Here is a 21,551-nt window from a genome sequence, read left to right as displayed (position 1 = left end):
ATTATTTATTAACTAGACATGGAAATGTTTATATTAACGTAGGTATATGAATGGGTGACAATAACAATGAAAGATTGTGATTACAAATCATTATGATGAACAACATGATGGCAATGTGATTACAAATCATTGTGATAAACAATAGTGATGGCAATGAAGCATGATTTAAGTCGATGATATGAAGGTAATTTACTGAATGAAATGAATGAAAATGTAAATGGAATATTGACATTTCAATTATTAATCATAAATGAGTGAAAATTCATAACAATGATAGTTAAAGAGAAGATTTCCCAAATCATGAATGGGTATGGTATATATATCCAAACAATACTCAATGTTACATTAAGTTGGGTCATCATGTTTACAAATAAAATTATCGAATTTGTGTGTTCTGATTTGGCATAATTTGCGAGGTAACTAACAGTATGCATGGGAGGTTAAGTTATACCCTTCTCACGTCATTACACTAATCGAGAAAGTAGGTCGGCGTGAATATTTTCACAACCTGGTATGTGAGAGATACTGAAAGTGTAATTTTGCAAAAATAGACTCCACCTTAGTACTCTACTATTATTCATTTTGTTATTTCTTATGTACGTGAGTGGTTTATGGTCCGTTTCGACCACAAACTCTTTTAGCAGTAGATATCTGCTGAATGTCTTTAAAGCAAAGACGATGGCCAGTCCTTCACGCTCTATTACAGAGTATCGTGATTCTCTGTCCAATAATTTTCTGCTTGCATATAAGCAAGGCATTAGAGTTCCCTCATGCTCCTGTAATAGTACACCTGCGATGCCCTTATCAGACGCGTCAGTTCTCACAACAAATTCTTTTGATATGTCGGGTAATTTAAGAATTGGTTCTGAACAGAGTAATGCCTTTAATTGGTTAAAGCTATTCTGACACACTTCTGTCCAAACAATTTTGTTCGGTGACCCATTCTTTGTCAGATTTGTTAGCGGTGTCGCGATGTGCGCGAAGTTGTAAATGTATTTCCTGTAAAAATTTAGGAGCCCAAGTACTTTGCGTACTTCTTTTTTTGTCTTAGGTGGTTGCAATTGTGCGATTTTGTTTGTTTTTCTGTCTCGGGTGTCTGTGTCCCATGACCAACGGTATGATTAATCCTGCATTTGAAGCTTCGATATTAGTAAACATAGGTTGCGACACTGTGTCTCTATCAAAATACTTTTTTAGCATATTTGCATGGAATGTCTTTGTTGTGTTGTTAATTTGAATCTCGTAATTAACATTAGATTTTACTGCTGTTATTTTGAATGGTCCTTTCCATGTAGCTAAAAGTTTACTCGAGTCATCGGGTAAGAGTATTAGTACTTTGTCACCAATCTCAAATTTTCTTGACTTGCTTTTTCGATCGGAGTATTCCTTGTATTTCTCTGCTTTTTTAGTGACGGATTCCTGTGCTAGCTTACATGTGTCCTCTATTCTGTCTTTCAGGTTTCTTACATATTCGTAAGCAAACATAATTTCGTTATTGTCCTCCTCATTCCCTTTACAAATGTCGGCTACTATATTGATCGGGCCGCGAGGTGATCGTCCATACATCAACTCAAATGGGGAGTAGCCTGTAGATTCTTGGGGTATTTCTCTATATGCAAATAGGATTGCTGGTAAGTATCTGTCCCAATCATCTGGTTTTTCTGCTGACACTTTTCTTAACATATTCTTTAGAGTGCCATTAAATCTTTCACAAAGACCATTTGCTTGGGGGTGGTAGGGAGTTGTGAATGAGTGTTGGATTCCCATGAGTTTCATGGTTTCATGCATCATATGTGATGTAAATTGGGCTCCATTGTCCGACAGTATCTCATTTGGTATGCCTATTCTAGTAAAAATTGTCATCAATGCTTCAGCTATGTGATCCGATGTAGTTGATTTCAATGCTATCGCTTCTGGCCACCTGGTTGCGTAATCGACTAGTGTTAGTATGTGTGTATGGTTTCTATCTGATTTTGTTAAAGGGCCTATAATGTCAATTGCAACTTTTTGAAAAACTTTTTCAATAACTGGGGTTGTCTCTAATGGCAATCTCGGTATTCTGCCTTTTGCGACTCTTCTTTGGCATGTGTCACAACATTTCACATATTCTCGGACGTCTTTAGTAATTCCAGGCCATGTGAAATTCTCGGATATTCTCTTCAATGTGGAAGAGCTCCCAAGATGTCCAGAAGTTATTGAATCGTGCGCTATTCCAAGGATTTTGTTTCTGTAAATACTCGGCGTGACCAGTTGTTTAGCTATTTTGTTTCTTTTCCTATGTAACCTGAACAGAATATCTTTTTCAATGATGTATTCAACTTTTGATTTCGTCCCTTTGTTTGCGATATTGAAATATGAAGTTAAAGTCGGGTCCTTTCTCTGTTCTTCAATGAACCTGTTCCTGTCAAATTGTTGTGGTTCAAGAGAAATAGTCATTGGCTTCTCTGTTGTCTTAGTCATCTTTCTTGTTTCTGCTAGACAAGCTGTTTCTTGGGTTAATGACCATTCTTTTACATCTGTTGGGTTGTCTTTAAGACCTTTTATATTGCCAACAATAACATCAGCGACGGGGTTGGGAAGTATACAGCATTCCACTATTCCTGTATAGTATGGGGTTTCTATGTACACATTAGCTGTTTCAAAGGTTTCGACTGTGCCACTGAATGTGATGCATTGTACCGTTTTTCCAGTTTTGTCTTCGTCATTGATCAAAGATGCTTTTATTCCTACTGTACTGCATCCTGTGTCTCTCAATATTTTGCAATCAGTTCCATTAGCTTTGCCTTCACAAAAAAATAGCGATCCTGATTTGTGAGTTTGTGTTAAAAGTGACATACCTTTCACGCAATACACATTTATATTTTCTCCTGACATTACTCGTGTCTGATTATTTACACTGGTTTGGAGTGATGCATTTGCAGTTTCTTTCGGATATCCCACGATTTTGTAACATTTGTCTGCTGTGTGGCCTTTCATTCCACAATATTGACATTTAATTATAGGTTTGTTGGTTTTCTTATACTCAGTATTATTGTCAGTGCTATTTCTTGTTTTGTTTTGATAGGGTCGGCTATGGTCTCTATTGAACTGTTTGTTCCATGGTTTGTTACTATGATCCTCCTGTTTCACTTGCGTGTTCCGAGTGATTGATCGGCTCGTTCTATTTGAGTACTGAACTTTAGGTGTACCTGGACTCTGAGCAGCGGCAGCGTAGTATGGTTCCTTCAATGTTCTGCTAAGGGGTGTCAATGGATGTGCGCTGTTAAAGTTTTCTGTGTAGATTTTTAATTTGTCCAAGTTTTCTGGCTTTCTCTCTTTAAAGAATGCGACTAAATCTGGGTTGCAAGCTTGATAGATTCGATTCTTCAGCGTGAGATAGTAAAGGCCTGCAAAGTCGTCTTGTTTTACGTTTGCCAACTCAAGCCACCGATTTAGAAATTGAGTAATTCGGTTCATGAATGTATTAAAGTCTTCTCCACTTTCCGGTTTTGCAGTGTGAAACCTTTCCTGGTAACCATCTTCCGTTAATCTAAATCTTTTTAGTAGAGCGTCTTTAATTTTTCCATAGTCATCTGCATCTTCAGTTGTTAAGGTATAGAAAACTTTTAGCGGTTCTCCAGATAAGCAGTTAATCAAGGCTGTGGCCCATTTGCTTTCTGGCCAACGATAACCTTTAGCCTGAACTTCGAATCGGTGTAAGAAGGATTCTAAACAGTCTGATCGTTCATCGTATGTTGGCATGCGTGGAAGTTTCACGAAAAATTCATCACTATTATTATGTTTTTTTTCATGACCGGTTTTTGTTTTTTCAATTTCCAGCATCATTTGGGTCCTTTTGGTTTCTTCTTCTGCTAATGCTATTTGTCTTTTTAGTTCCCTTTCTTGGACTCTTTCTTCTCGTTCTTCTCTACGTATTCTTTCTTCGTGTTCTTTTTCTTCTCTACGAATTCTTTCTTCATTTTCTTCTCTACGAATTCTTTCTTCATTTTCTTCTCTACGAATTCTTTCTTCATTTTCTTCTCTACGAATTCTTTCTTCATTTTCTTCTCTACGAATTCTTTCTTCATGTTCTTTTTCTTCTTTTACTTTCTCTTCGCACCATGAAAATATTCTTTCCTGGGGTATTTCTAAGTCCTTTGCGAGACTTAAGTATCTTTTATATGCTTCCATGTTGTAATAAATTAGTTACGATGTTTTATATATATTATATTGACAGGATACTGTTACTGACTGTTTTATTTATTTACACTTACTGGAATGAACTGTTCTATTTTTAGAAATCTCTCTCTCTTATTTCAACTTATTATGTATGTTGAATTTGATGCCTTTTATCGTTATATCTTATAAAGCAATGTGTCAATACAATGCGGAGTTATTATGACTTGTGTCAATAACAATGTGTCAATCGCGTGTACTTTAAACTATGTTACTACGAAAAATGTATCACCAATGTGTGTGACTCGTCGTTAGTTTGTGTACAATTATTCGCAATGACGCTAATATACTAGAGTGTGATAACAATAATAGGATGCCAAAATAATCCCAAGTTATCTATCACTAAATATAACACGACGGCTAGTAGACTCCTTTTATTATTATTTAGTTTTTAAAGACTCACTTTTCAGAACATAATATATAAGTGGTTTTCGGTAACAGTAGTATGCCAAAAATGCATTTAAAACAAATCACTATGCAAAACAAATCGCGATGTCTATAGTTACTATGTGATGCCCAACTCATGTAAAAGAGAATAATGAAGGATATATCTACCAACTCAGTTCGTGGCTGGGACCTCTCTCTTGTTCAATGGTTGTTCAACAATTGTAATTAGGCATTGAAGAGTGTTTAACAGTGATGTCTGAAATACAAAACAATAAAATATCGTAAGATTTACAATAGTTACAAAATGTGTTCACAACACTGAGTGATTGGATGACAGGTGAATGAATCGTTATGGAATGTAAACATATTGAAAACAATTCATGAATGAGGCAAACAACAAAATGAAATGAGTGATATAATAACAAAGTGGACAAGGAATGAATGAATGAATGAAAAACTGAGTGAATAGATGAATGAATGAATGGATAATGTATGAATGAAAGAATGAAGGGAGGAATAAATGTATGAATGATTGGATAAATGAGTGAATAAACGAATGAATGGATGAATGAATGAATAAATAAATAAATGAATGAACAATGAATGAATGAATAATTTATAAATGAATAAATGAATGAAGGAATGAATCAATAAAATGCTATTCAATTTGAATGAAAGAATGAATGGATAAATTGCTATTCCATTTAAATGAAGAAATGAAAAAGAAAAAAAATGAATCCTGTAAATAGGGAGTTCAATTAAAATATGATCAAGTGGGGCAATTAAGAGTTTTACAATTTAAAATTTAAAGTTAGATGAAATAGATATAAGTAACTAAATAAATTCAATTCTTTATATGTGTCCCCTCCAAAATGTCATGGTCTCAAGTGAGTAAAGAGCTACTCGACTATGCATAAAGATATATGTAGAATGAGGCCCCAGAATTTACTAGTTACTATAAATGAAAAACAATTAACGATTTGTTTACAATGAAATAAAAATAATGATGAAATTTAATTAAAAGAGATAAACAGTGATCGTGGCAGTTACAAATAGAGATATGAATATTTTACGTAACTTATGATAATATCTCAGGTTCGTAAGTTTACGTTTCCAGGCAGTTGATGGGCTTGGATGATCTATTCCTCTGATAACAGGATTGGACTCGTAAAATTCCACTTCCAGGCAATTGGTAAGAGGTTATAGTGTAGTACAGCGGGCTTGGGTTTGATCCTTGAAGATTATACAATCAAAGTTAAAAGCTCCGGCGTCTTAATGGTGTAGATATAATATCTACAAAGTCCCAAAAGATAAAAATCTTACAATATATATATAGGAATAGAGTGACTGGCCGTCCGGCATAGATTGTGGAGAGAAAGTGAGTGTCAAATGTTAGACCTATCAGCTTTTATAATAAGTGGCTACGTGACAGAATGTCGAACGAAAAGTATTCACTAATTAGAAATTAATTCGAGGGAAGGCTATAAAAGGAAAGACGATCTAATATTAGAAGGTAAAGTTTATCTAAGCCTACCGAAATATAACTGGAGTGAGATGAATTCAGTTCTTAATAAAATAAAATTTAATAAGATAATTGTGAACAATCTTTACTGTGACAGTACTTACTGTGTCTTCTATCCCCCTATATCTGTTTTCCAACTTGCTTTCTGTCTTTGTTTTGGAACAGGATTACTTGGTTTTGTCCTTGCCCTAGCCGGATGTCCTTGCTGAGAGGGAAACAAGTCAAATGTATAGATAGATTTGGGAGATGTAATTTTTTTCCTTGTAAATCATCTCTCTGTTATGCACTGTATTATGTTTTGTTAACATATTGGATATGATTTGTAAATATTTGAGTGTATTCCTCTTAGTGGGGACCTGTGCTTGTGTCTGGATGAGGCTTTTAGTTGATCTCAAACTAAGTACTTTGATAGTGTGCTCTTGGAATCTACATCTGTTTCCTATTTGAACCAATTCCCCTTTGTCTTACCTTTTCTTGGGTGTTTCAATTGTAATTCTAGAACTTTTTACTATTCCATTTTCTTCCTTTTTACTGGCGCTGATATGACCTTAATGTGTTGCAAGCGCTGTAAAACCCTTAAAAACAAACAAATCAGTGCTGCATATTACTGGTACTCAGCCTCAATACTGCTTTAAAACTTGAGCTTTTATATAGCGCAATATCCACTAAACGTGCTCAAAGCGCTTTACAAGGGGTCCCTGGCCAACAGCAACACATAACATGTAGGACGAGACATGACGCCTGTCAGGCGATATTACAAATTTTTGGGACAGAGACAACGCTGTTAAAGGCCAGGTACTCATTTTACACCTGAGTACGGTGAGAGAATGTGAGTAAAGAGCCTTCTCCAAGGACTCAACTATGCGCCGAGCGAGGCTCGAACCCAGGACCTTCCGATCCGAAAGCAAGTGTAATACCACTAGACCACATAGCAGCACAACTAATTTGCACACCAACTTCCTGAGAATGCTTAATTGATGTCATTGTTGAATAAAATGAAATGTCCTGAATTTCAAAACCAGCCATCAAATCCTCCAGGTCCACACCCATTGTCATTATCCTGCATTTTCCATTAGTTTCCCTTTCACTTTCATATTTTGGAAGAATTGATATCGATATGACGCTTATATCAACATTTTTATCATAGTCCTGACATTGTCGATATATCTGTCCTCGACTGAATATAATTGCAATACACGTTCCTTTCTTTTTCTTTATAGATTTAGTGGAGGCATTATATCACAAGATGAAGCAATACATTTTCCTTTCTTTTTCTTGATAGATTTAGTGGAGGCATATCACAAGATGAAGCAATACATTTTCCTTTCTTTTTCTTGATAGATTTAGTGGAGGCATATCACAAGATGAAGCAATACATTTTCCTTTCTTTTTCTTTACAGATTTAGTGGAGGCATTATATCACAAGATGAAGCAATACATTTTCCTTTCTTTTTCTTTATAGATTTAGTGGAGGCATATCACAAGATGAAGCAATACATTTTCCTTTCTTTTTCTTTACAGATTTAGTGGAGGCATTATATCACAAGATGAAGCAATACATTTTCCTTTCTTTTTCTTTATAGATTTAGTGGAGGCATATCACAAGATGAAGCAATACATTTTCCTTTCTTTTTCTTTATAGATTTAGTGGAGGCATATCACAAGATGAAGCAATACATTTTCCTTTCTTTTTCTTGATAGATTTAGTGGAGGCATATCACAAGATGAAGCAATACATTTTCCTTTCTTTTTCTTGATAGGTTTAGTGGAGGCATATCACAAGATGAAGCAATACACTTTCCTTTCTTTTTCTTTATAGATTTAGTGGAGGCATACAACAAGATGAAGCCCACAATGGCACCAATGAACCGGGAAGAACTCACTGCATTCCTCGGTGGGAGACCCGTGCCTGAAGAACTGATGACAGCTATGGATACTAATGGAGACGGTTTGTATTCAGCGTTGGAAATTGCCGAATTTGTACAGTTTGTAACTCCATCAGATGGATCACCAGGATCTCCACCATCAGACTTATCCGAAGGATCTCCAGGACCAGGACCGTGAACCTATCCACTCTGATTTATTATTTCCACTTGCAGAAGGTTGGGCAATTGGTAGAGGCCGCTAGGTCAGACCTGCCTCTTAGAACTTTATAGAGATTTAATCCGTGTATACAGATTTTTCGGTAGCCAAATTTAGCTAAATTTGGATTTTTCTCTCCAGATCCATTATTTTCAACCAAAATATGAGAGGGAAAGAAATTTAAAAAGTTGGTATTTTACTCTGATATAGATGTCTTACTAAAATGAACAATAATGCAGTTTATCTACAGCATTTTCACATGAAATACATATAAATATGATGAGTGCCATGCTTATTGGGATGGTACATGGATGTTTGTTAACTTGGAATTCAGATGTTTTTTTTTATAAGAAAATATATACAGATTTTTTGTTTCTTTGAGGCAGGTCTGTTGGTTGGGTCTCCTATAGCCCAATATCTGTTGTCCATTGCTAGTGTCTTTCTGTCGTTCCAGTTTAAGATGAAATCGTTTTGCCAAGCCGTGGTTCTAGTCCTTTTCCATGAAAGAGGCAGATAAATGTGAGGATGTGTATGAGTGTATGTGTATTTTTCCCTTTTCAAAAACTTCCCAAATTACTGTATAAATATAGTATCTGAGTGACTTTCTTTTGATGGTATGCCAGTCTCTATGTAAGACATTGGTGGCTTTAGGTGGGGTACAAGGCAAGATTGCTGATAAAAAAATATACACTTTTCAAACACCATAATCTCTCTCTCTTGATTAAAAAAAAAAAAAAAGTTAGGCATTGATACAATGAAAAAGTGATACGACCTGTCATTTAATTTCTAATCATTAAAGTGAAGACAACTTACTTACTTACTTACTTAGGCTGCCTCTTGGGGCGCCCAACATGAGCCACAAGTCTTCGCCATTCTGTCCTGTCCTCCATAAGTGCACGCAGCTCCCAGGTGTTGTCCATTCCTGTGTCGTCTAGCAGACAGTCAATGTAGGTTTTATTCTGCCTGCCTCTGCTTCTGGTTCGTTCAGGTGGTTCCCATAGAACAAGACTGCTTGCAATCTCCTCCTTGTGTCTCCAGCAGTGCCCCGCAAGTCTCAGTCTTCTCTTTTGAATCTTCGAGGTCACTGTAGAGCTCTTCATTTGATATGTGCTCTTTCCAGCTTACATTGAGGGCCATCCGCAGCATACGGGTGTAGCAGCCGTCCAGTTGCTTCTCAAGGGCTTTAGTAAGAGTCCTTGTCGCTGCTCCATATAGAAGCACTGACTCTACCGTTGCCAGGAACAGTCTCTTCTTTATTTCCCTCTGTAGGTTTGAAGACAACATGGCCACGTAGATCAGGCATTTCAGGTTGATTGTCACTTTAGGAATTTTTATTTTTTACGTTGGATTAACAAACATACAAACAAAAACAACATCAGTCAATTATAATTCCACGATGCCTACATTTCGATGCATGTTTTTTTAAACAAAAAATAGCAAATAACTAGCCATTTTGAACATGTAACCTGTCAATTCTTGTCTGAGAATATTGAAATGTCACATCTGCCTGGAAATGTCTGATAAGAAATGAGATGTATTTCATTTAAATTCCAAATAATCAGTTTGATCGACGGTGATATTTATTATGTGAAGTTGTGAATTTTTTTTTTTTTTTGTTTGAAAAATACGAAAATAAAAAGTTTGGTTGCAGAAACTGGTGCAAGATAAAATTACAAAATTCTGTAAAGTTGTGAATGACGGACACGACTGTGCCACTCAAAGCAAAGATCTGTCTGGCAATTAAAACGACTGAAGTCCAATGGTCAGCTGAGAAAGGCTGATTTGTATGGGATTTTTTGGGTTCTTTACTCGTATTTTTCTTTCTATATTTTGTCGTACAAATTGATTGATTATTTTTAACGGAGATTAATCACATTTTATTTTTGTTTGTCAACTAAATGTAAAATCCCACTCTACTGCTACATGTTAGTCTTTATTGGTGAAGTTTGAGTTTACCAACAGTATTTCTCATTTATAAAACCCCTCCCCCAAAAAAACAAATAACCCGAAGCTTGTCATTACGAGATTAAGACAAGAGTTATTTGGTCGTATAACTTATTAGAAGTTACAACAAACAGTTTTACTTCTTAGATGTCACAACAAATAATTTAACCAGTTTATCAATACGGTCTATTTTTGGCACGAGTTTGGCATTGTGTGAGGTTGAGAGTAGAGTCAAATGTCAGGAGAGATGTTATTTTATATAGTTTTGTAATATTTTCAATTCATCCTGCGTTTCTATATCATGTAGGGGGTCGGGGGTCGTGGGTCAGGGAGGGGTGAAATGCAATGTCTGTGGAGACGTTATAACAGAGGTTATGTCTTTTCATCATAGTCTGTGAATGACATGACTTTTATAATATGTAAGAATGATGATGAAGTGGAGAGGGGTCGTCATTTCAGTTAGGCTAAAATATGAGTGAAAAAAATGGATGAGATGAAGTTGTCGATTCAGATGTAAATTATGGCAAAAAGATCATGACATTTTGAGTTTTCCCTTCATCAATTTACGGGTAGCATAGGATGTTTGGAAAATGTACTTGAATATGGACACAGTTACACGATTTACTTTTGCAGATATTTGTCATTCACTGGTATTATTAAACTACTATAATATTTCCATTTTTCATCATATTTTTTTGGTTATTGGATGAAGTGTGCATTGAAGTTCGAGTTATTTCCCGTTTGCATTACTCATTTTGATAAAATTGTTTATATTAAAGAAAATGCTGGCTGTAATTTTTGAGCTCATTGGGTTTGTATTTTAGAATATTTTTTTTCTTGTATTATCCTACCAGAGACTGATAAAATCTCTCTTTTTTATTCTGGCCAGAAAAAAATGTCTTGAAGGTTTAAAAATTGTTGACAAATCGATGGTCATCCTAGTTTACGGCTATTATTCAAAGTAAAAAAAATTCTGGCCGAAATGAAAAGTCATTTTATCAGTGTATGTAAGAACTATGTGTGAAATACTTTTCAAAGTTGAATTATCCAACATTGTAAACTGATTTATTTTATTATGCAACATTTTGAAATTTGACTTCTTTTTTTTCCCCCTATTTCATTTTTAATTTTCATATTAGTATAAAATATGAAGTTAGAAACGTAATATAATAGTCAACATGTGTTAAGGATCAAGTTAAACTGCCACCATTGTAATATAATACTATATCAATGACATTGTATTTAATAACCACATTTTATATTATCTTCTACATACATGTAAACTGTTTGACCCAACCAAATTGGGTATCATTGTCAATATCATACTTTGTTTGATATGAACTATTGATTCCATTACGATACATTTAAAAATCTTTTTTTCCCTTGTAAATGTAAATCTCTGCTATTCAAAATGATTGTTTATCCTGATTCAGCACACTGACTCTATGAACCAAATCCTTCTTGTTACTACAAAGAGGTGAGAAACAAAATCAAAAGTGTGATGCAGATGGTGGCTAACTTTACATTGTGATTCCTTCTGTGAACTCCCCTCCTTACAGACTCACACATAAAAAAAACAACCCCAAAAAACAAACACAAAATAACAGACCTGCAAATATAAAAAATATCAAGAATTTCGTGATATTTATTATCATTCCTGGTGTCCCAGCTATTTTTCGGAATTTTAAAGATATTTTTACCATTGCAGATAAAAGCATCATCATCATTATCATCACGTCTTTTTTCATAACCCAGATTTGCCGATTGTTTCCTAATTTAAAAAAAAAAAAGAATTTAAGTTGGCAAGTCTGAAGTATGTACTACAATATTTACACCCAGCAAATGAACTACACGGTTTGATGTTTGATATAGCAACGAACATCTGTTTGCTCGGTACAAATCTAAGTGCACTGCCTTGCAGCATTTTTTAAAAGCACAATGTGCGCTCAATAGTTATTTATTATTCCCTGACTGTTATTTATTATTTTCAAATTGTACCCAAGTCGTGATGAAATCATTATGCACCCAAGATGAATGTTGTAAGGATAAAATCAAGATCAATGAAAAATATGTTATTTCCACTCAACTCTGCTTTGTAAATCTATTGTACATAGCCTGTCGTGCCATTGTAATCAAATACTAACACTGACTGTCTGGGATACTTATGCATTCAGGGTGTTTCTAATCTATATTTAAACATACCTGAGGTTTATGGCGAAAATTTTCCTGCAAGTATAATCATTTTATTATATCAATATATTTAACTTACTAAATTTTATTCATTTGCAAGGTCAAGCTGATGTTGAAACCTCTGTAAGTGTGTAAAAGATTGCGGGGTCAAATCCCAGTGCATGGAGATCACTCACTAGTTTTCAGATTCTGATGATCATGTGATGGTCATATATTCCATCTCTACCAGAATGACTTCAAAACAGGAATGTTATCAAAAATTGTTCTGGGTGGGGAGACGATATTTTTTGCCTTGTGAATTATCTCTCTGTTATAGTTTGTTGTTGTTTTTTCGTCTTGTGTAAACATTTGACGGTGAAACCATTCATGGATGCCATGAAAAATTTACTAAAACAATGAAGGACATAATTTGGGAATTCTGTCATTGTTCATTGAACCGTGAAGTCGTCAAAATGCATGTTGCACTGTACTTGCATTTATTTCTCTAAAAAAAAGCTTTCTGGGTGGGGTATGGTGCCCATAGTGGGCAGGGGGGTACATACTGTCTTCCACCCCCTTATATCTGTTTTCCAACATGCTTTCTGTCTTTGTCTTGGAATGAGATTACTTGGTTTTTTCCTGGCCCTGGTCGGAGTCATGGCTGGGAGGGAAACAGTCAAATGCATAGTTATTGTTTTGGGAGATGATATTCTTTTCCTTGTAAATCATCTCTCTGTTATGTATTATTATATGTGTTATTTTTAATGTATAATGTAAGCATTTGAGTGTATTCTTCTTTGTTGGATTTTGTTCTTGTGTCCGGATGAGACTTTAAGGTGATCTCAAACTAAGTACATTGGTGGTATGTTCTTGGATTCTACATCTGATCCCTATTTGTTCCCAGTACCCCTTTGTCTTACTTTCTCTTGGCTGCTTTAATTGTAATTCTAGAACTTTTTACTATCCCATGTTCTTCCTTTTTACTGGCGCTGATATGACCTTAATGTGTTGCAAGCGCCGTAAAATCCTTAAAAATCTTTTTAAAAAAAAACAAATTTGGGAATTCTGTCATTGTTCGTTGAACCCGTGAAGTCGTCAAATGCGTGTTGCACTGTATTTGCGTTTATTTCTCTAAAAAAAAGCTTTTAAATGATTTTGATGTTCCTCCAGCAATCACTGGTTAAACTTTCAAATTTCAATACAGGATAGACATTAAACAAATAAAAAATATTCTGCTTTTTTGCACCGCAACAAGCTACTGATACAACACTCATACGATATTTTACTGATCTTGTTTTTGTGTTAAAGTGCAAATAAACAGTGTTTGGCTTTTAGACCTCAACCACTGATTTCATTTGCCACTTTTCACATTTCTTGTAAATGATTTGTTGCTCAGTGTTGCCTTTAACGTTGTAGACAGACAAATCTATTGGATTTGTCAAAGTTGACCTGCTTGAGATAGGCTTTGTAGATTCTTACATTGTGTAATTAAATTTTTTATAAGTGCCTTATATCACAAAGCAAATAATTGTTAGATACCTCAATGTGCTTTGCTTCTCTTTGAATACGAATTTATTATTAAAATGACAGCTGTACATTTGTCTCTAGCTGAGATAATAGTTGAGCATTAATTAATTTTTTTTTATGGATAGAGGAAAAAAATACCCAATTAAACAGAAAAACCTTGGTGTATGAGACGTAATTAAACAAAAAACCTCGGTGTATAATCTACGTCCCCTGAGACGACAGATAACATTCACTGGAGTCATTTGGTAATTATTATATTCTGAGTTCCAAGCTTTTTTTGACATAATCCTCCAACATGTGACGGGGGGTTTGTACTCCTAGCAGACGAGAATTGCAAATATTGATTTGTTATGCTTTCTTTTTCTGCATATGATATCCAAGGTTGATGTCTAAATTAAAAAAAAAAATGATTGTATGATTCAGTTCGTCTGTCCCAGGCTTGATCTCCAATCACTGCATACTCGTATATTTTGTATGTCTATCACCTTTCATGGCACTATATGTAATACTACTAATACCACCGTCTTTTCATATTTGCTCATGGCATTGAGATTGGAACTAGAAAATGTTATATTATATCTATGTATACAAACTTATAATCGAGAAAATTCTTATTAAATCTAATTTTTCATTTTGTCTTGAACAATGTATTTTTTATGCTTCGACAGATAATCAAATTTGTTATTTTATAAAGAAGTGTCTCATTCAGTTACTGTGATCATGATTAAATGCATCATATCATGTCTGATAAAGAAAAAGGATAAAGAAAGAACAGAAATAAGTATGATATTGTCATTTTGTTCGTGATGAAAATCCCTTTGGTAGAAATATGCAAATTCTCCTTTAATTTCTCGTTAAAACCTATGTCGGTCAAAGGCTTCTATTAGCCTGACTACAAAATCTATGAAACATTTTTTTAAATGCCGACAATAAATAAATATTTGAATTGAATTGAATTGAATAACCATTTGGACATGAATTATTCATGATCAAATCAGCCCAAACCCTGTTTTACCTTGTATTGCCGTGCAGATGGTTTTCCTAATTAGTCACAATATTATATCCATTATTTCATTGGTCAAAATTGGATTATGTAGTGTGGGAAATCAGTAAATTAGATACTTATGTATAGTTTTCATGACTTAAATTCGAGTCTGTTCACCAAAATATTACAACCATGAGGACTTACTTAAGTAGACCTGCTGAGTGTCGCTTGGTGGATTGCAGTAGAATACACATTAAGTCAACCTCTGCTCAACACCTTTTATTGGTCCCAAATGTTCTTCTGTCTATCTAAGCGTGTCCACTGGGTGGGATTCCTGACCTCCCATTGTGGGCAGGGAGGTACTGACTGTGCCTGGGTGGGGTTCCTGACCTCCCATTGTGGGCAGGGATGTACTTATTGTGCCTGGGTGGGGTTCCTGACCTCCCATTGTGGGCAGGGATGTACATACTTATTGTGCCTGGGTGGGGTTCCTGACCTCCCAATGTGGGCAGGGATGTACTTATTGTGCCTGGGTGGGGATCCTGACCTCCCATTGTGGGCAGGGAGGTACTTACTGTGTCTGGGTGGGATTCCTGACCTCCCATTGTGGGCAGGGAGGTACTGACTGTGCCTTCTATCCCCCTTTATGTGTTTTCCAACTTGCTTTCTGTCTTTGTCTTGGAATGAGATTTCTTGCTTTTGTCTTGGCCCTGGCTGGCAGTCAAATATAATATAGTTAGTTTGGGAAGATGATATTTTATTTCATTGTAGATCATCTATGTTATGTACTGTATTATTTTTTTATTTCACATAATATACCTTTGAGTGTGTTCCTCTTAGTGGGGACATGTACTTGTGTCTGGATGAGACTTTTAGGTGATCTCAAACTAAGAACACTGATTGTATACTCTTGGAATCTACATATTCCCCTATTTGAACCCTTCCTCTTTGTCTTACGTTTTCTCGTGTGCTTTCAATTGTAATTGTAAATCTATAATTGTTTGTCTATCCTATATTCCTCCTTTTTACTGGCGTTGAAATGACCTAAATGTGTACAACCTTTAAAAACAAACAAAACAATAAGCAGTCCATTGATAACGGATAGATTCAGCCAATCTTTCTGACCCAGTGTTGTTGGATTTATCAGGATTACGATGTATGCTATTCATTGTCACCTTCCACCTCAATTCTCACTTAAACATTCTGGGTGGGGATCCAGACCTCCCATAGCGGGCAGGGAGGTACATGCTGTGTCTTCTATCCCACCATACCCGTTTCCAATTGTTTTCTGTCGTTGTCTTGGAGTGAGATTACTTGGTTTTGTCCTGACCCTGGCTGGAATTCCTTGGCTGGGAGGGAAACAGTCAAATGCATAGTTATTGTTTTGGGAGATGATATTTTTTTCGTTGTAAATCATCTCTCTGTTATGTATTATTATGTTTGTTATTTTTAATGTATAATGTAAGCATTTGAGTGTATTCCTCTTTGTTGGGTTTTGTGCTTGTGTCCGGATGAGACTTATAGGTGATCTCAAACTAAGTACATTGATGGTTTGCTCTTGGATCTGCATCTGATCCCTACTTGTTCCCAGTTCCCCTTTGTCTTCCTTTCTCTTGGGTGCTTTAATTGTAATTCTAGAACTTTTTACTATCCCATTTTCTTCCTTTTTACTGGCGCTGATATAACCTAAATGTGTTGCAAGCGCCGTAAAACCCTTAAAAACAAACAAAACAATCACTTAAACATTTGTTTGTTTTTTTTCAAAGTATGTCGTTTATTTACTAAATGAACTAAAAATTTGTGTTTGTGTGAAATTGATATGAAAACTAATACTAATAGGGAATGAGATTAGCGGAAGAGTAGCGTCCATTTTCTGTGACGTCACCGGTGGATAAGTTATTAGAGAGAGAACGTCATGTTGGTTGTGCGCATACATCTCTCGTCCTCGCGGACGAGGATGAGAGATGCATGCGCACAACCAACATGACGTTCTCTCTCTAATAACTTTTCCACCGGTGACGTCACAGACTATGGGTGATGTCCAATCAAGGGATGCTACTCTTCCGCTAATCTCATTCCCTATACTAATACTGCACCCCCTCCCCTTCACAGAGTTACATTTATATCAATCAACACGCTGCGTGTCATTGCCCTGAGCTTTCATAAATACAAATGGGTTTGATCTTGTTGCTACACATTGCCTGTATCACATGCATATCACTTATTTTCATAGGTTATTTTTAACCATTTCGAACAGATTTTGCAGTTAATTACGGGGGGGGGGGAGAGAAAAGGGGTGGGGGGGGGGGGGGGGAAGATGGGGAAGGGGTTTGTTGACTTGTAAAAAAGTACTTAAAATATGGTTGAATTAGTTGTGATGCCATTGTTCGTGTTTGTTAGGTAGATTATTCATGTATCAAATTATTCTACTGCTAACTAAATGTTGCAAGAATTTCCCTATGCACGATTTTTGTTTTCAATTTCATACTTTTAAATAATAATCTAGTGGGCAGGGGGTACATACTGTGTCTTCTATCCCCTTATATCTGTTTTCCAACATGCTTTCTGTCTTTGTCTTGGAATGAGATTACTTGGTTTTGTCCTGGTCCTGGCCAGATGCCCTGGCTGAGAGGGAAACAGTCGAATGTATAGTTAGTTTTGGGAGATGATATTTTTTTCATTGTAAATCATCTCTCTGTTATGCACTGTATTATGCTTTCTTTATATTATATATGATTTGTAAAACATTTGAGTGTGTTCCTCTTAGCGGGGACCTGTGCTTGTGTCTGGATGAGACTTTTAGTGATCTCAAACTAAGTACTTTGATAGAGTGCTTTTGGAATCTACACCTGTTTTCTTATTGAACAAATTCCCCTTTGTCTTCCCTTTTCTTGGATGCTTTATTGTAATTCTAGAACTTTTTACTATCCCATTTTCTTCCTTTTTACTGGCGCTGATATGACCTTCATGTGTTGCAAGCGCCGTAAAACACTTAAAAACAAACAAAACATAAATAATAATCCTATTCATATCACTGTGGGTTATGAGCGTGTGATAATCCTGTCTCTGGGGTTGAATTTTGCCTATCTTTATCTCTCTTTTATCCTCTTTTTCTGTTGTTTTCTCAATTTGCTTGACATGAATGGTTTTACCCATACCCTGGCTGGGATCCTTTAGTGAAAGGTATATTGTTAAACATATAGGTATAACATACGCTGATGTAATACCTAATGTACCTTAATGTATCAATGCCTGTAGAAAATTGTTAGACCACTATATCTGTTTTCCAACATGCTTTCTGTCTTAGTCTTGTAATGAGATTACTTGGTTTTGTCCTGGCCCTAGCTGGGAGGAAAACAGTCAAATGTATAGTTAGTTTTGGGAGATGATATTTTTTTATTTTGTAAATCATCTCTCTGTTATGCACTTATTATAGTTTTATTTACATATTATATACGATTTGTAAACATTTGAGTGTAGTCCTCTTATTTGGGCCCTGTGCTTGTGTCTGGATGTACTTTTAGGTGATCTCAAACTAAGTACTTTGATAGTGTGCTCTTAGAATCTACATCTGTTTCCTATTTGAACCAATTCCCCTTTGTCTTACCTTTTCTTGGGTGTTTTAATTGTAATTCTAGAACTTTTTACTGTCCCATTTTCTTCCTTTTTACTGGCGCTGATATGACCTTAATGTGTTGCAAGCGCCGCAAAAACCCTTAAAACAAACAAACAAAATTGTTCGAGACTATTCATTTGGTCGCGATCCTAGCTGGTGTCTGGGTGAAATTTCCAAACACTGTCAGCCTAGACATTTAAGGTAATTGCTGCTTTGGTCCACTTGTTAAAATGTCATGATCAAAGCAAAATCTTTCCACAGCCAACAGCAAAAACAAAATAGTAACACTGTTTGTTAAAAAGCCATCGTTTATCCTTTATCTTTCTGGATTCTGCATAAAGTATTACTTAACAAAAAATTGTTTTTATTGCTGGCTAAAGAATACTTTAAGCCTTGAAGCATGTTCTTTTTGAAGCTGTTACTGTTACACCCCATTTTGTTCAGTACTTTTACAGCCCACAGCTTCGTATAGCTTCACATCAACTTGATGGGTGTTGATAATTCTGTTTAATTCCTATGTAAACTAATCAACATTCCCATTCATCCCCTTTTTAAAAAGTATAGTATAGAGAAATCACAGGATGCTTTTCAAGCAGTATGTTTTGTGTTGGCCGCCAAAGATTTTAGTTACTGCCTTCACGTATGCAACGAATGTTGTCTTCATGTATTGCTCATGTCACAATAATCTGTATAATTCAACATCAACATTTCTCCAACTATTGACAATAAGCTTTGATGGAATGACAATTACAACTTTCTCTTTTCTCTATTATTAACAGTATTTGACCGTTGAAAATAGAAATTGTAAGCTACAATTGATAAAATTCCTTATAACTTAATGACAGAAATTGAAAGTTGTGATTTTTTTAAAAATAAAGCCTTAACAAAATGTCATTGCTAGATTAGATCCATCAAAACAGGCATATGAAATTTAATTATGATTATGATGCTCTTGGAAAACGGAACAAAGTTTAAATGTTTAATTAATTTTCGATCAAATATCATGTATATTAGTTAATATAACAAATGTTTGTAGTAATATGATTATTTTGTTTGAATCAATTGAATTGAATGTCATAAATTGCTGTGTTCTGTAGATTATTTGCAATTCATATCACCATTAATTGCAGTGTGCAGATTCCTCAAACTGAGTTTAATTAAAGCTAAACAGGGTAAATCTTCTGCCTGTTTGTTCTTGGTTATTTATAATTTAGCTTATGATATCTTATGGTTATGATTTTGATTTACATTTGTACTATTTTTGTTAGATTGCTTGTTTTTTTGTTTCAGCGGTCTCTCATATAACCTCAATTGTGTTGGAAGAGACCTAAAGCAACAAACAAACAAACAAAACAAAGGGTCAGATTATTATTAACTTACTACAATTAAAACAGAAAAATATTCATATACCATATATATGTCATAGACATGAAACAGTACTGTAGAAGAAAAACAATAATAATTATACTTGAAATGTTTATATATATATATATTTTTTTTTTTTTTCATGGACAAAACTGTCTTGAATAAAGTTGCAAGCATGTTTAGGGCTTTGGTGCTATGGTTGTTTAATGGTTTTATAATGTTTTATTTTATGCTTTTCGTATCGTAATAACTAAGCTGCATATCACAACAATTGTATTTTTAAATATTGTAGGACTAAACAATGATAGTGCTGCTTTATAGATAACGAGTGGTATTTCTTTTCTTTTTTTTTTTTAATGACGATTAGTAGAGGCAGTGGCAGTGGTGACAAATGATCATGTATGTAAGACAGAGTTAAGTCTTAATGGTTTTCCACTTGAAATCATAAATGCTGTCACAATCAATTTCATTTCGAATAATTCTCTCCTATGTCACCCTGCGCATACAATTTATTCAAATTCTAGACTATAATAACTATATTAAAAAATAAGTTTCCATAGACTGACATCAGAACGGGCACTCTTTTGCCTCAAAAGGTCATAAATTAAATTCAAGTTTTGATGGAAATGCAAGGAATTTTTGATAAATAATTTTTTTATAAACTCTATCAATATCAATCAAATGATAACGATCGGACAAAAAAAGAAATAGAACAAAACAAAACATGTTATCTTTTGAATGTCATAATAATGAAGAAATGGGTGTTAAAACAAAAACTGGTTGGCCTGTTACTTTATTTTTCATCCCCTCAATTTGTCGGGTAGAGATAGTTTGGTGAAATTCAATTGGCTAAATAGCCATTTTTCTTAAAGATTTTCATAGCTAGCAAGTGTAGTAGGAATATATTTATTTGTTTTTCTTCTCAAGGTAAAAATATGAAAAGTTGCTTTTCAAAAATGTCCACTAGTTACTGAATTTTCATAATTAAAAATACATAAGCATACCTCTTTATGTTCTCAACTACAGTCTATCAAGCATTATTACTAAAATTGTAAAAAAAAATATTTTTTAAAACAAACAAACAAAAACACAATACTGAAATTTCAAATGTTGAGAGCATATTATGATCTGTGATTTTATTTTCATTGATTGCATCAGGCAGTCAGTCAGTCACCAATAATTTATCAAAATTTAGAAAATAAATTCTTCTAATTTTCTGATTAATTTTTCTGTAAAAAAAATGAAAAATGAAAAATTATGTTTTCAAATAAAATGTAAATATTTATTACACAACATTCTTCTATTTGTTTTCATTTTCTAATGCTGATGTCAATGATCTCGCAACCTCCCATAGTGGGCAGGGAGGTACTTACTGTGTCTTCTATCCCCCTATATCTATTTTCCAACTTGCTTGCTTTCTGGGTGGGGATCCTGACCTCCCATAGCGGGCAGGGAGGTACATACTATGTCTTCTATCCCCCTATGCCTGTTTTCCAACATGCTTTCTGTCTTTGTCTTGGAGTGAGATTACTTGGTTTTGTCCTGGCCCTGGCCGGATACCTTGGCTGGGAGGGAAACAGTCGAATGTATAGTTAGTTTTGGGAGATTATATTTTTTTCATTGTAAATCATCTCTCTGTTATGCACTGTATTATGCTTTCTTTATATTATATATGATTTGTACTCTATTATGTTTTATTTATGTATTATATATGATTTGTAAACATTTGAGTGTGCTCC

At 34.8% G+C, this 21,551-nt stretch overlaps 1 protein-coding gene across 5 annotated transcripts in view; it reads left to right on the top strand.

The window, feature by feature from the left end:
* LOC144962473 (EF-hand calcium-binding domain-containing protein 14-like) overlaps nucleotides 1-11,624 on the top strand; it is a 42,277-nt gene extending 30,653 nt beyond the window's left edge. For 2 of the 5 annotated variants that reach the window (XR_013643484.1, XR_013643483.1), the window contains exons 13-14: nucleotides 7,944-8,252; nucleotides 8,593-8,944. Coding sequence is in view for 3 of the 5 variants with exons in the window: in XM_078895458.1 (XP_078751584.1) it covers nucleotides 7,944-8,188 (245 nt within the window). In the remaining 2 variants the exon portion in view is untranslated. Of the gene's footprint in view, nucleotides 1-7,344; nucleotides 7,483-7,943 lie in introns of those variants that run through there. The other 3 variants (XM_078895458.1, XM_078895457.1, XM_078895459.1) reach the window with 2 other exon arrangements.
* Nucleotides 11,625-21,551: the final 9,927 nt, after the last annotated feature.

This window comes from Berghia stephanieae, chromosome 1 (assembly GCF_034508935.2).
Source record: "Berghia stephanieae isolate SIO BIC M18660-M18661 chromosome 1, UCSD_Bste_1.3, whole genome shotgun sequence".
NCBI classification, from domain to species: domain Eukaryota; kingdom Metazoa; phylum Mollusca; class Gastropoda; order Nudibranchia; family Aeolidiidae; genus Berghia; species Berghia stephanieae.
Note: the sequence above shows the minus strand (reverse complement) of the source record. Positions and strands in the feature narration are given on the sequence as shown.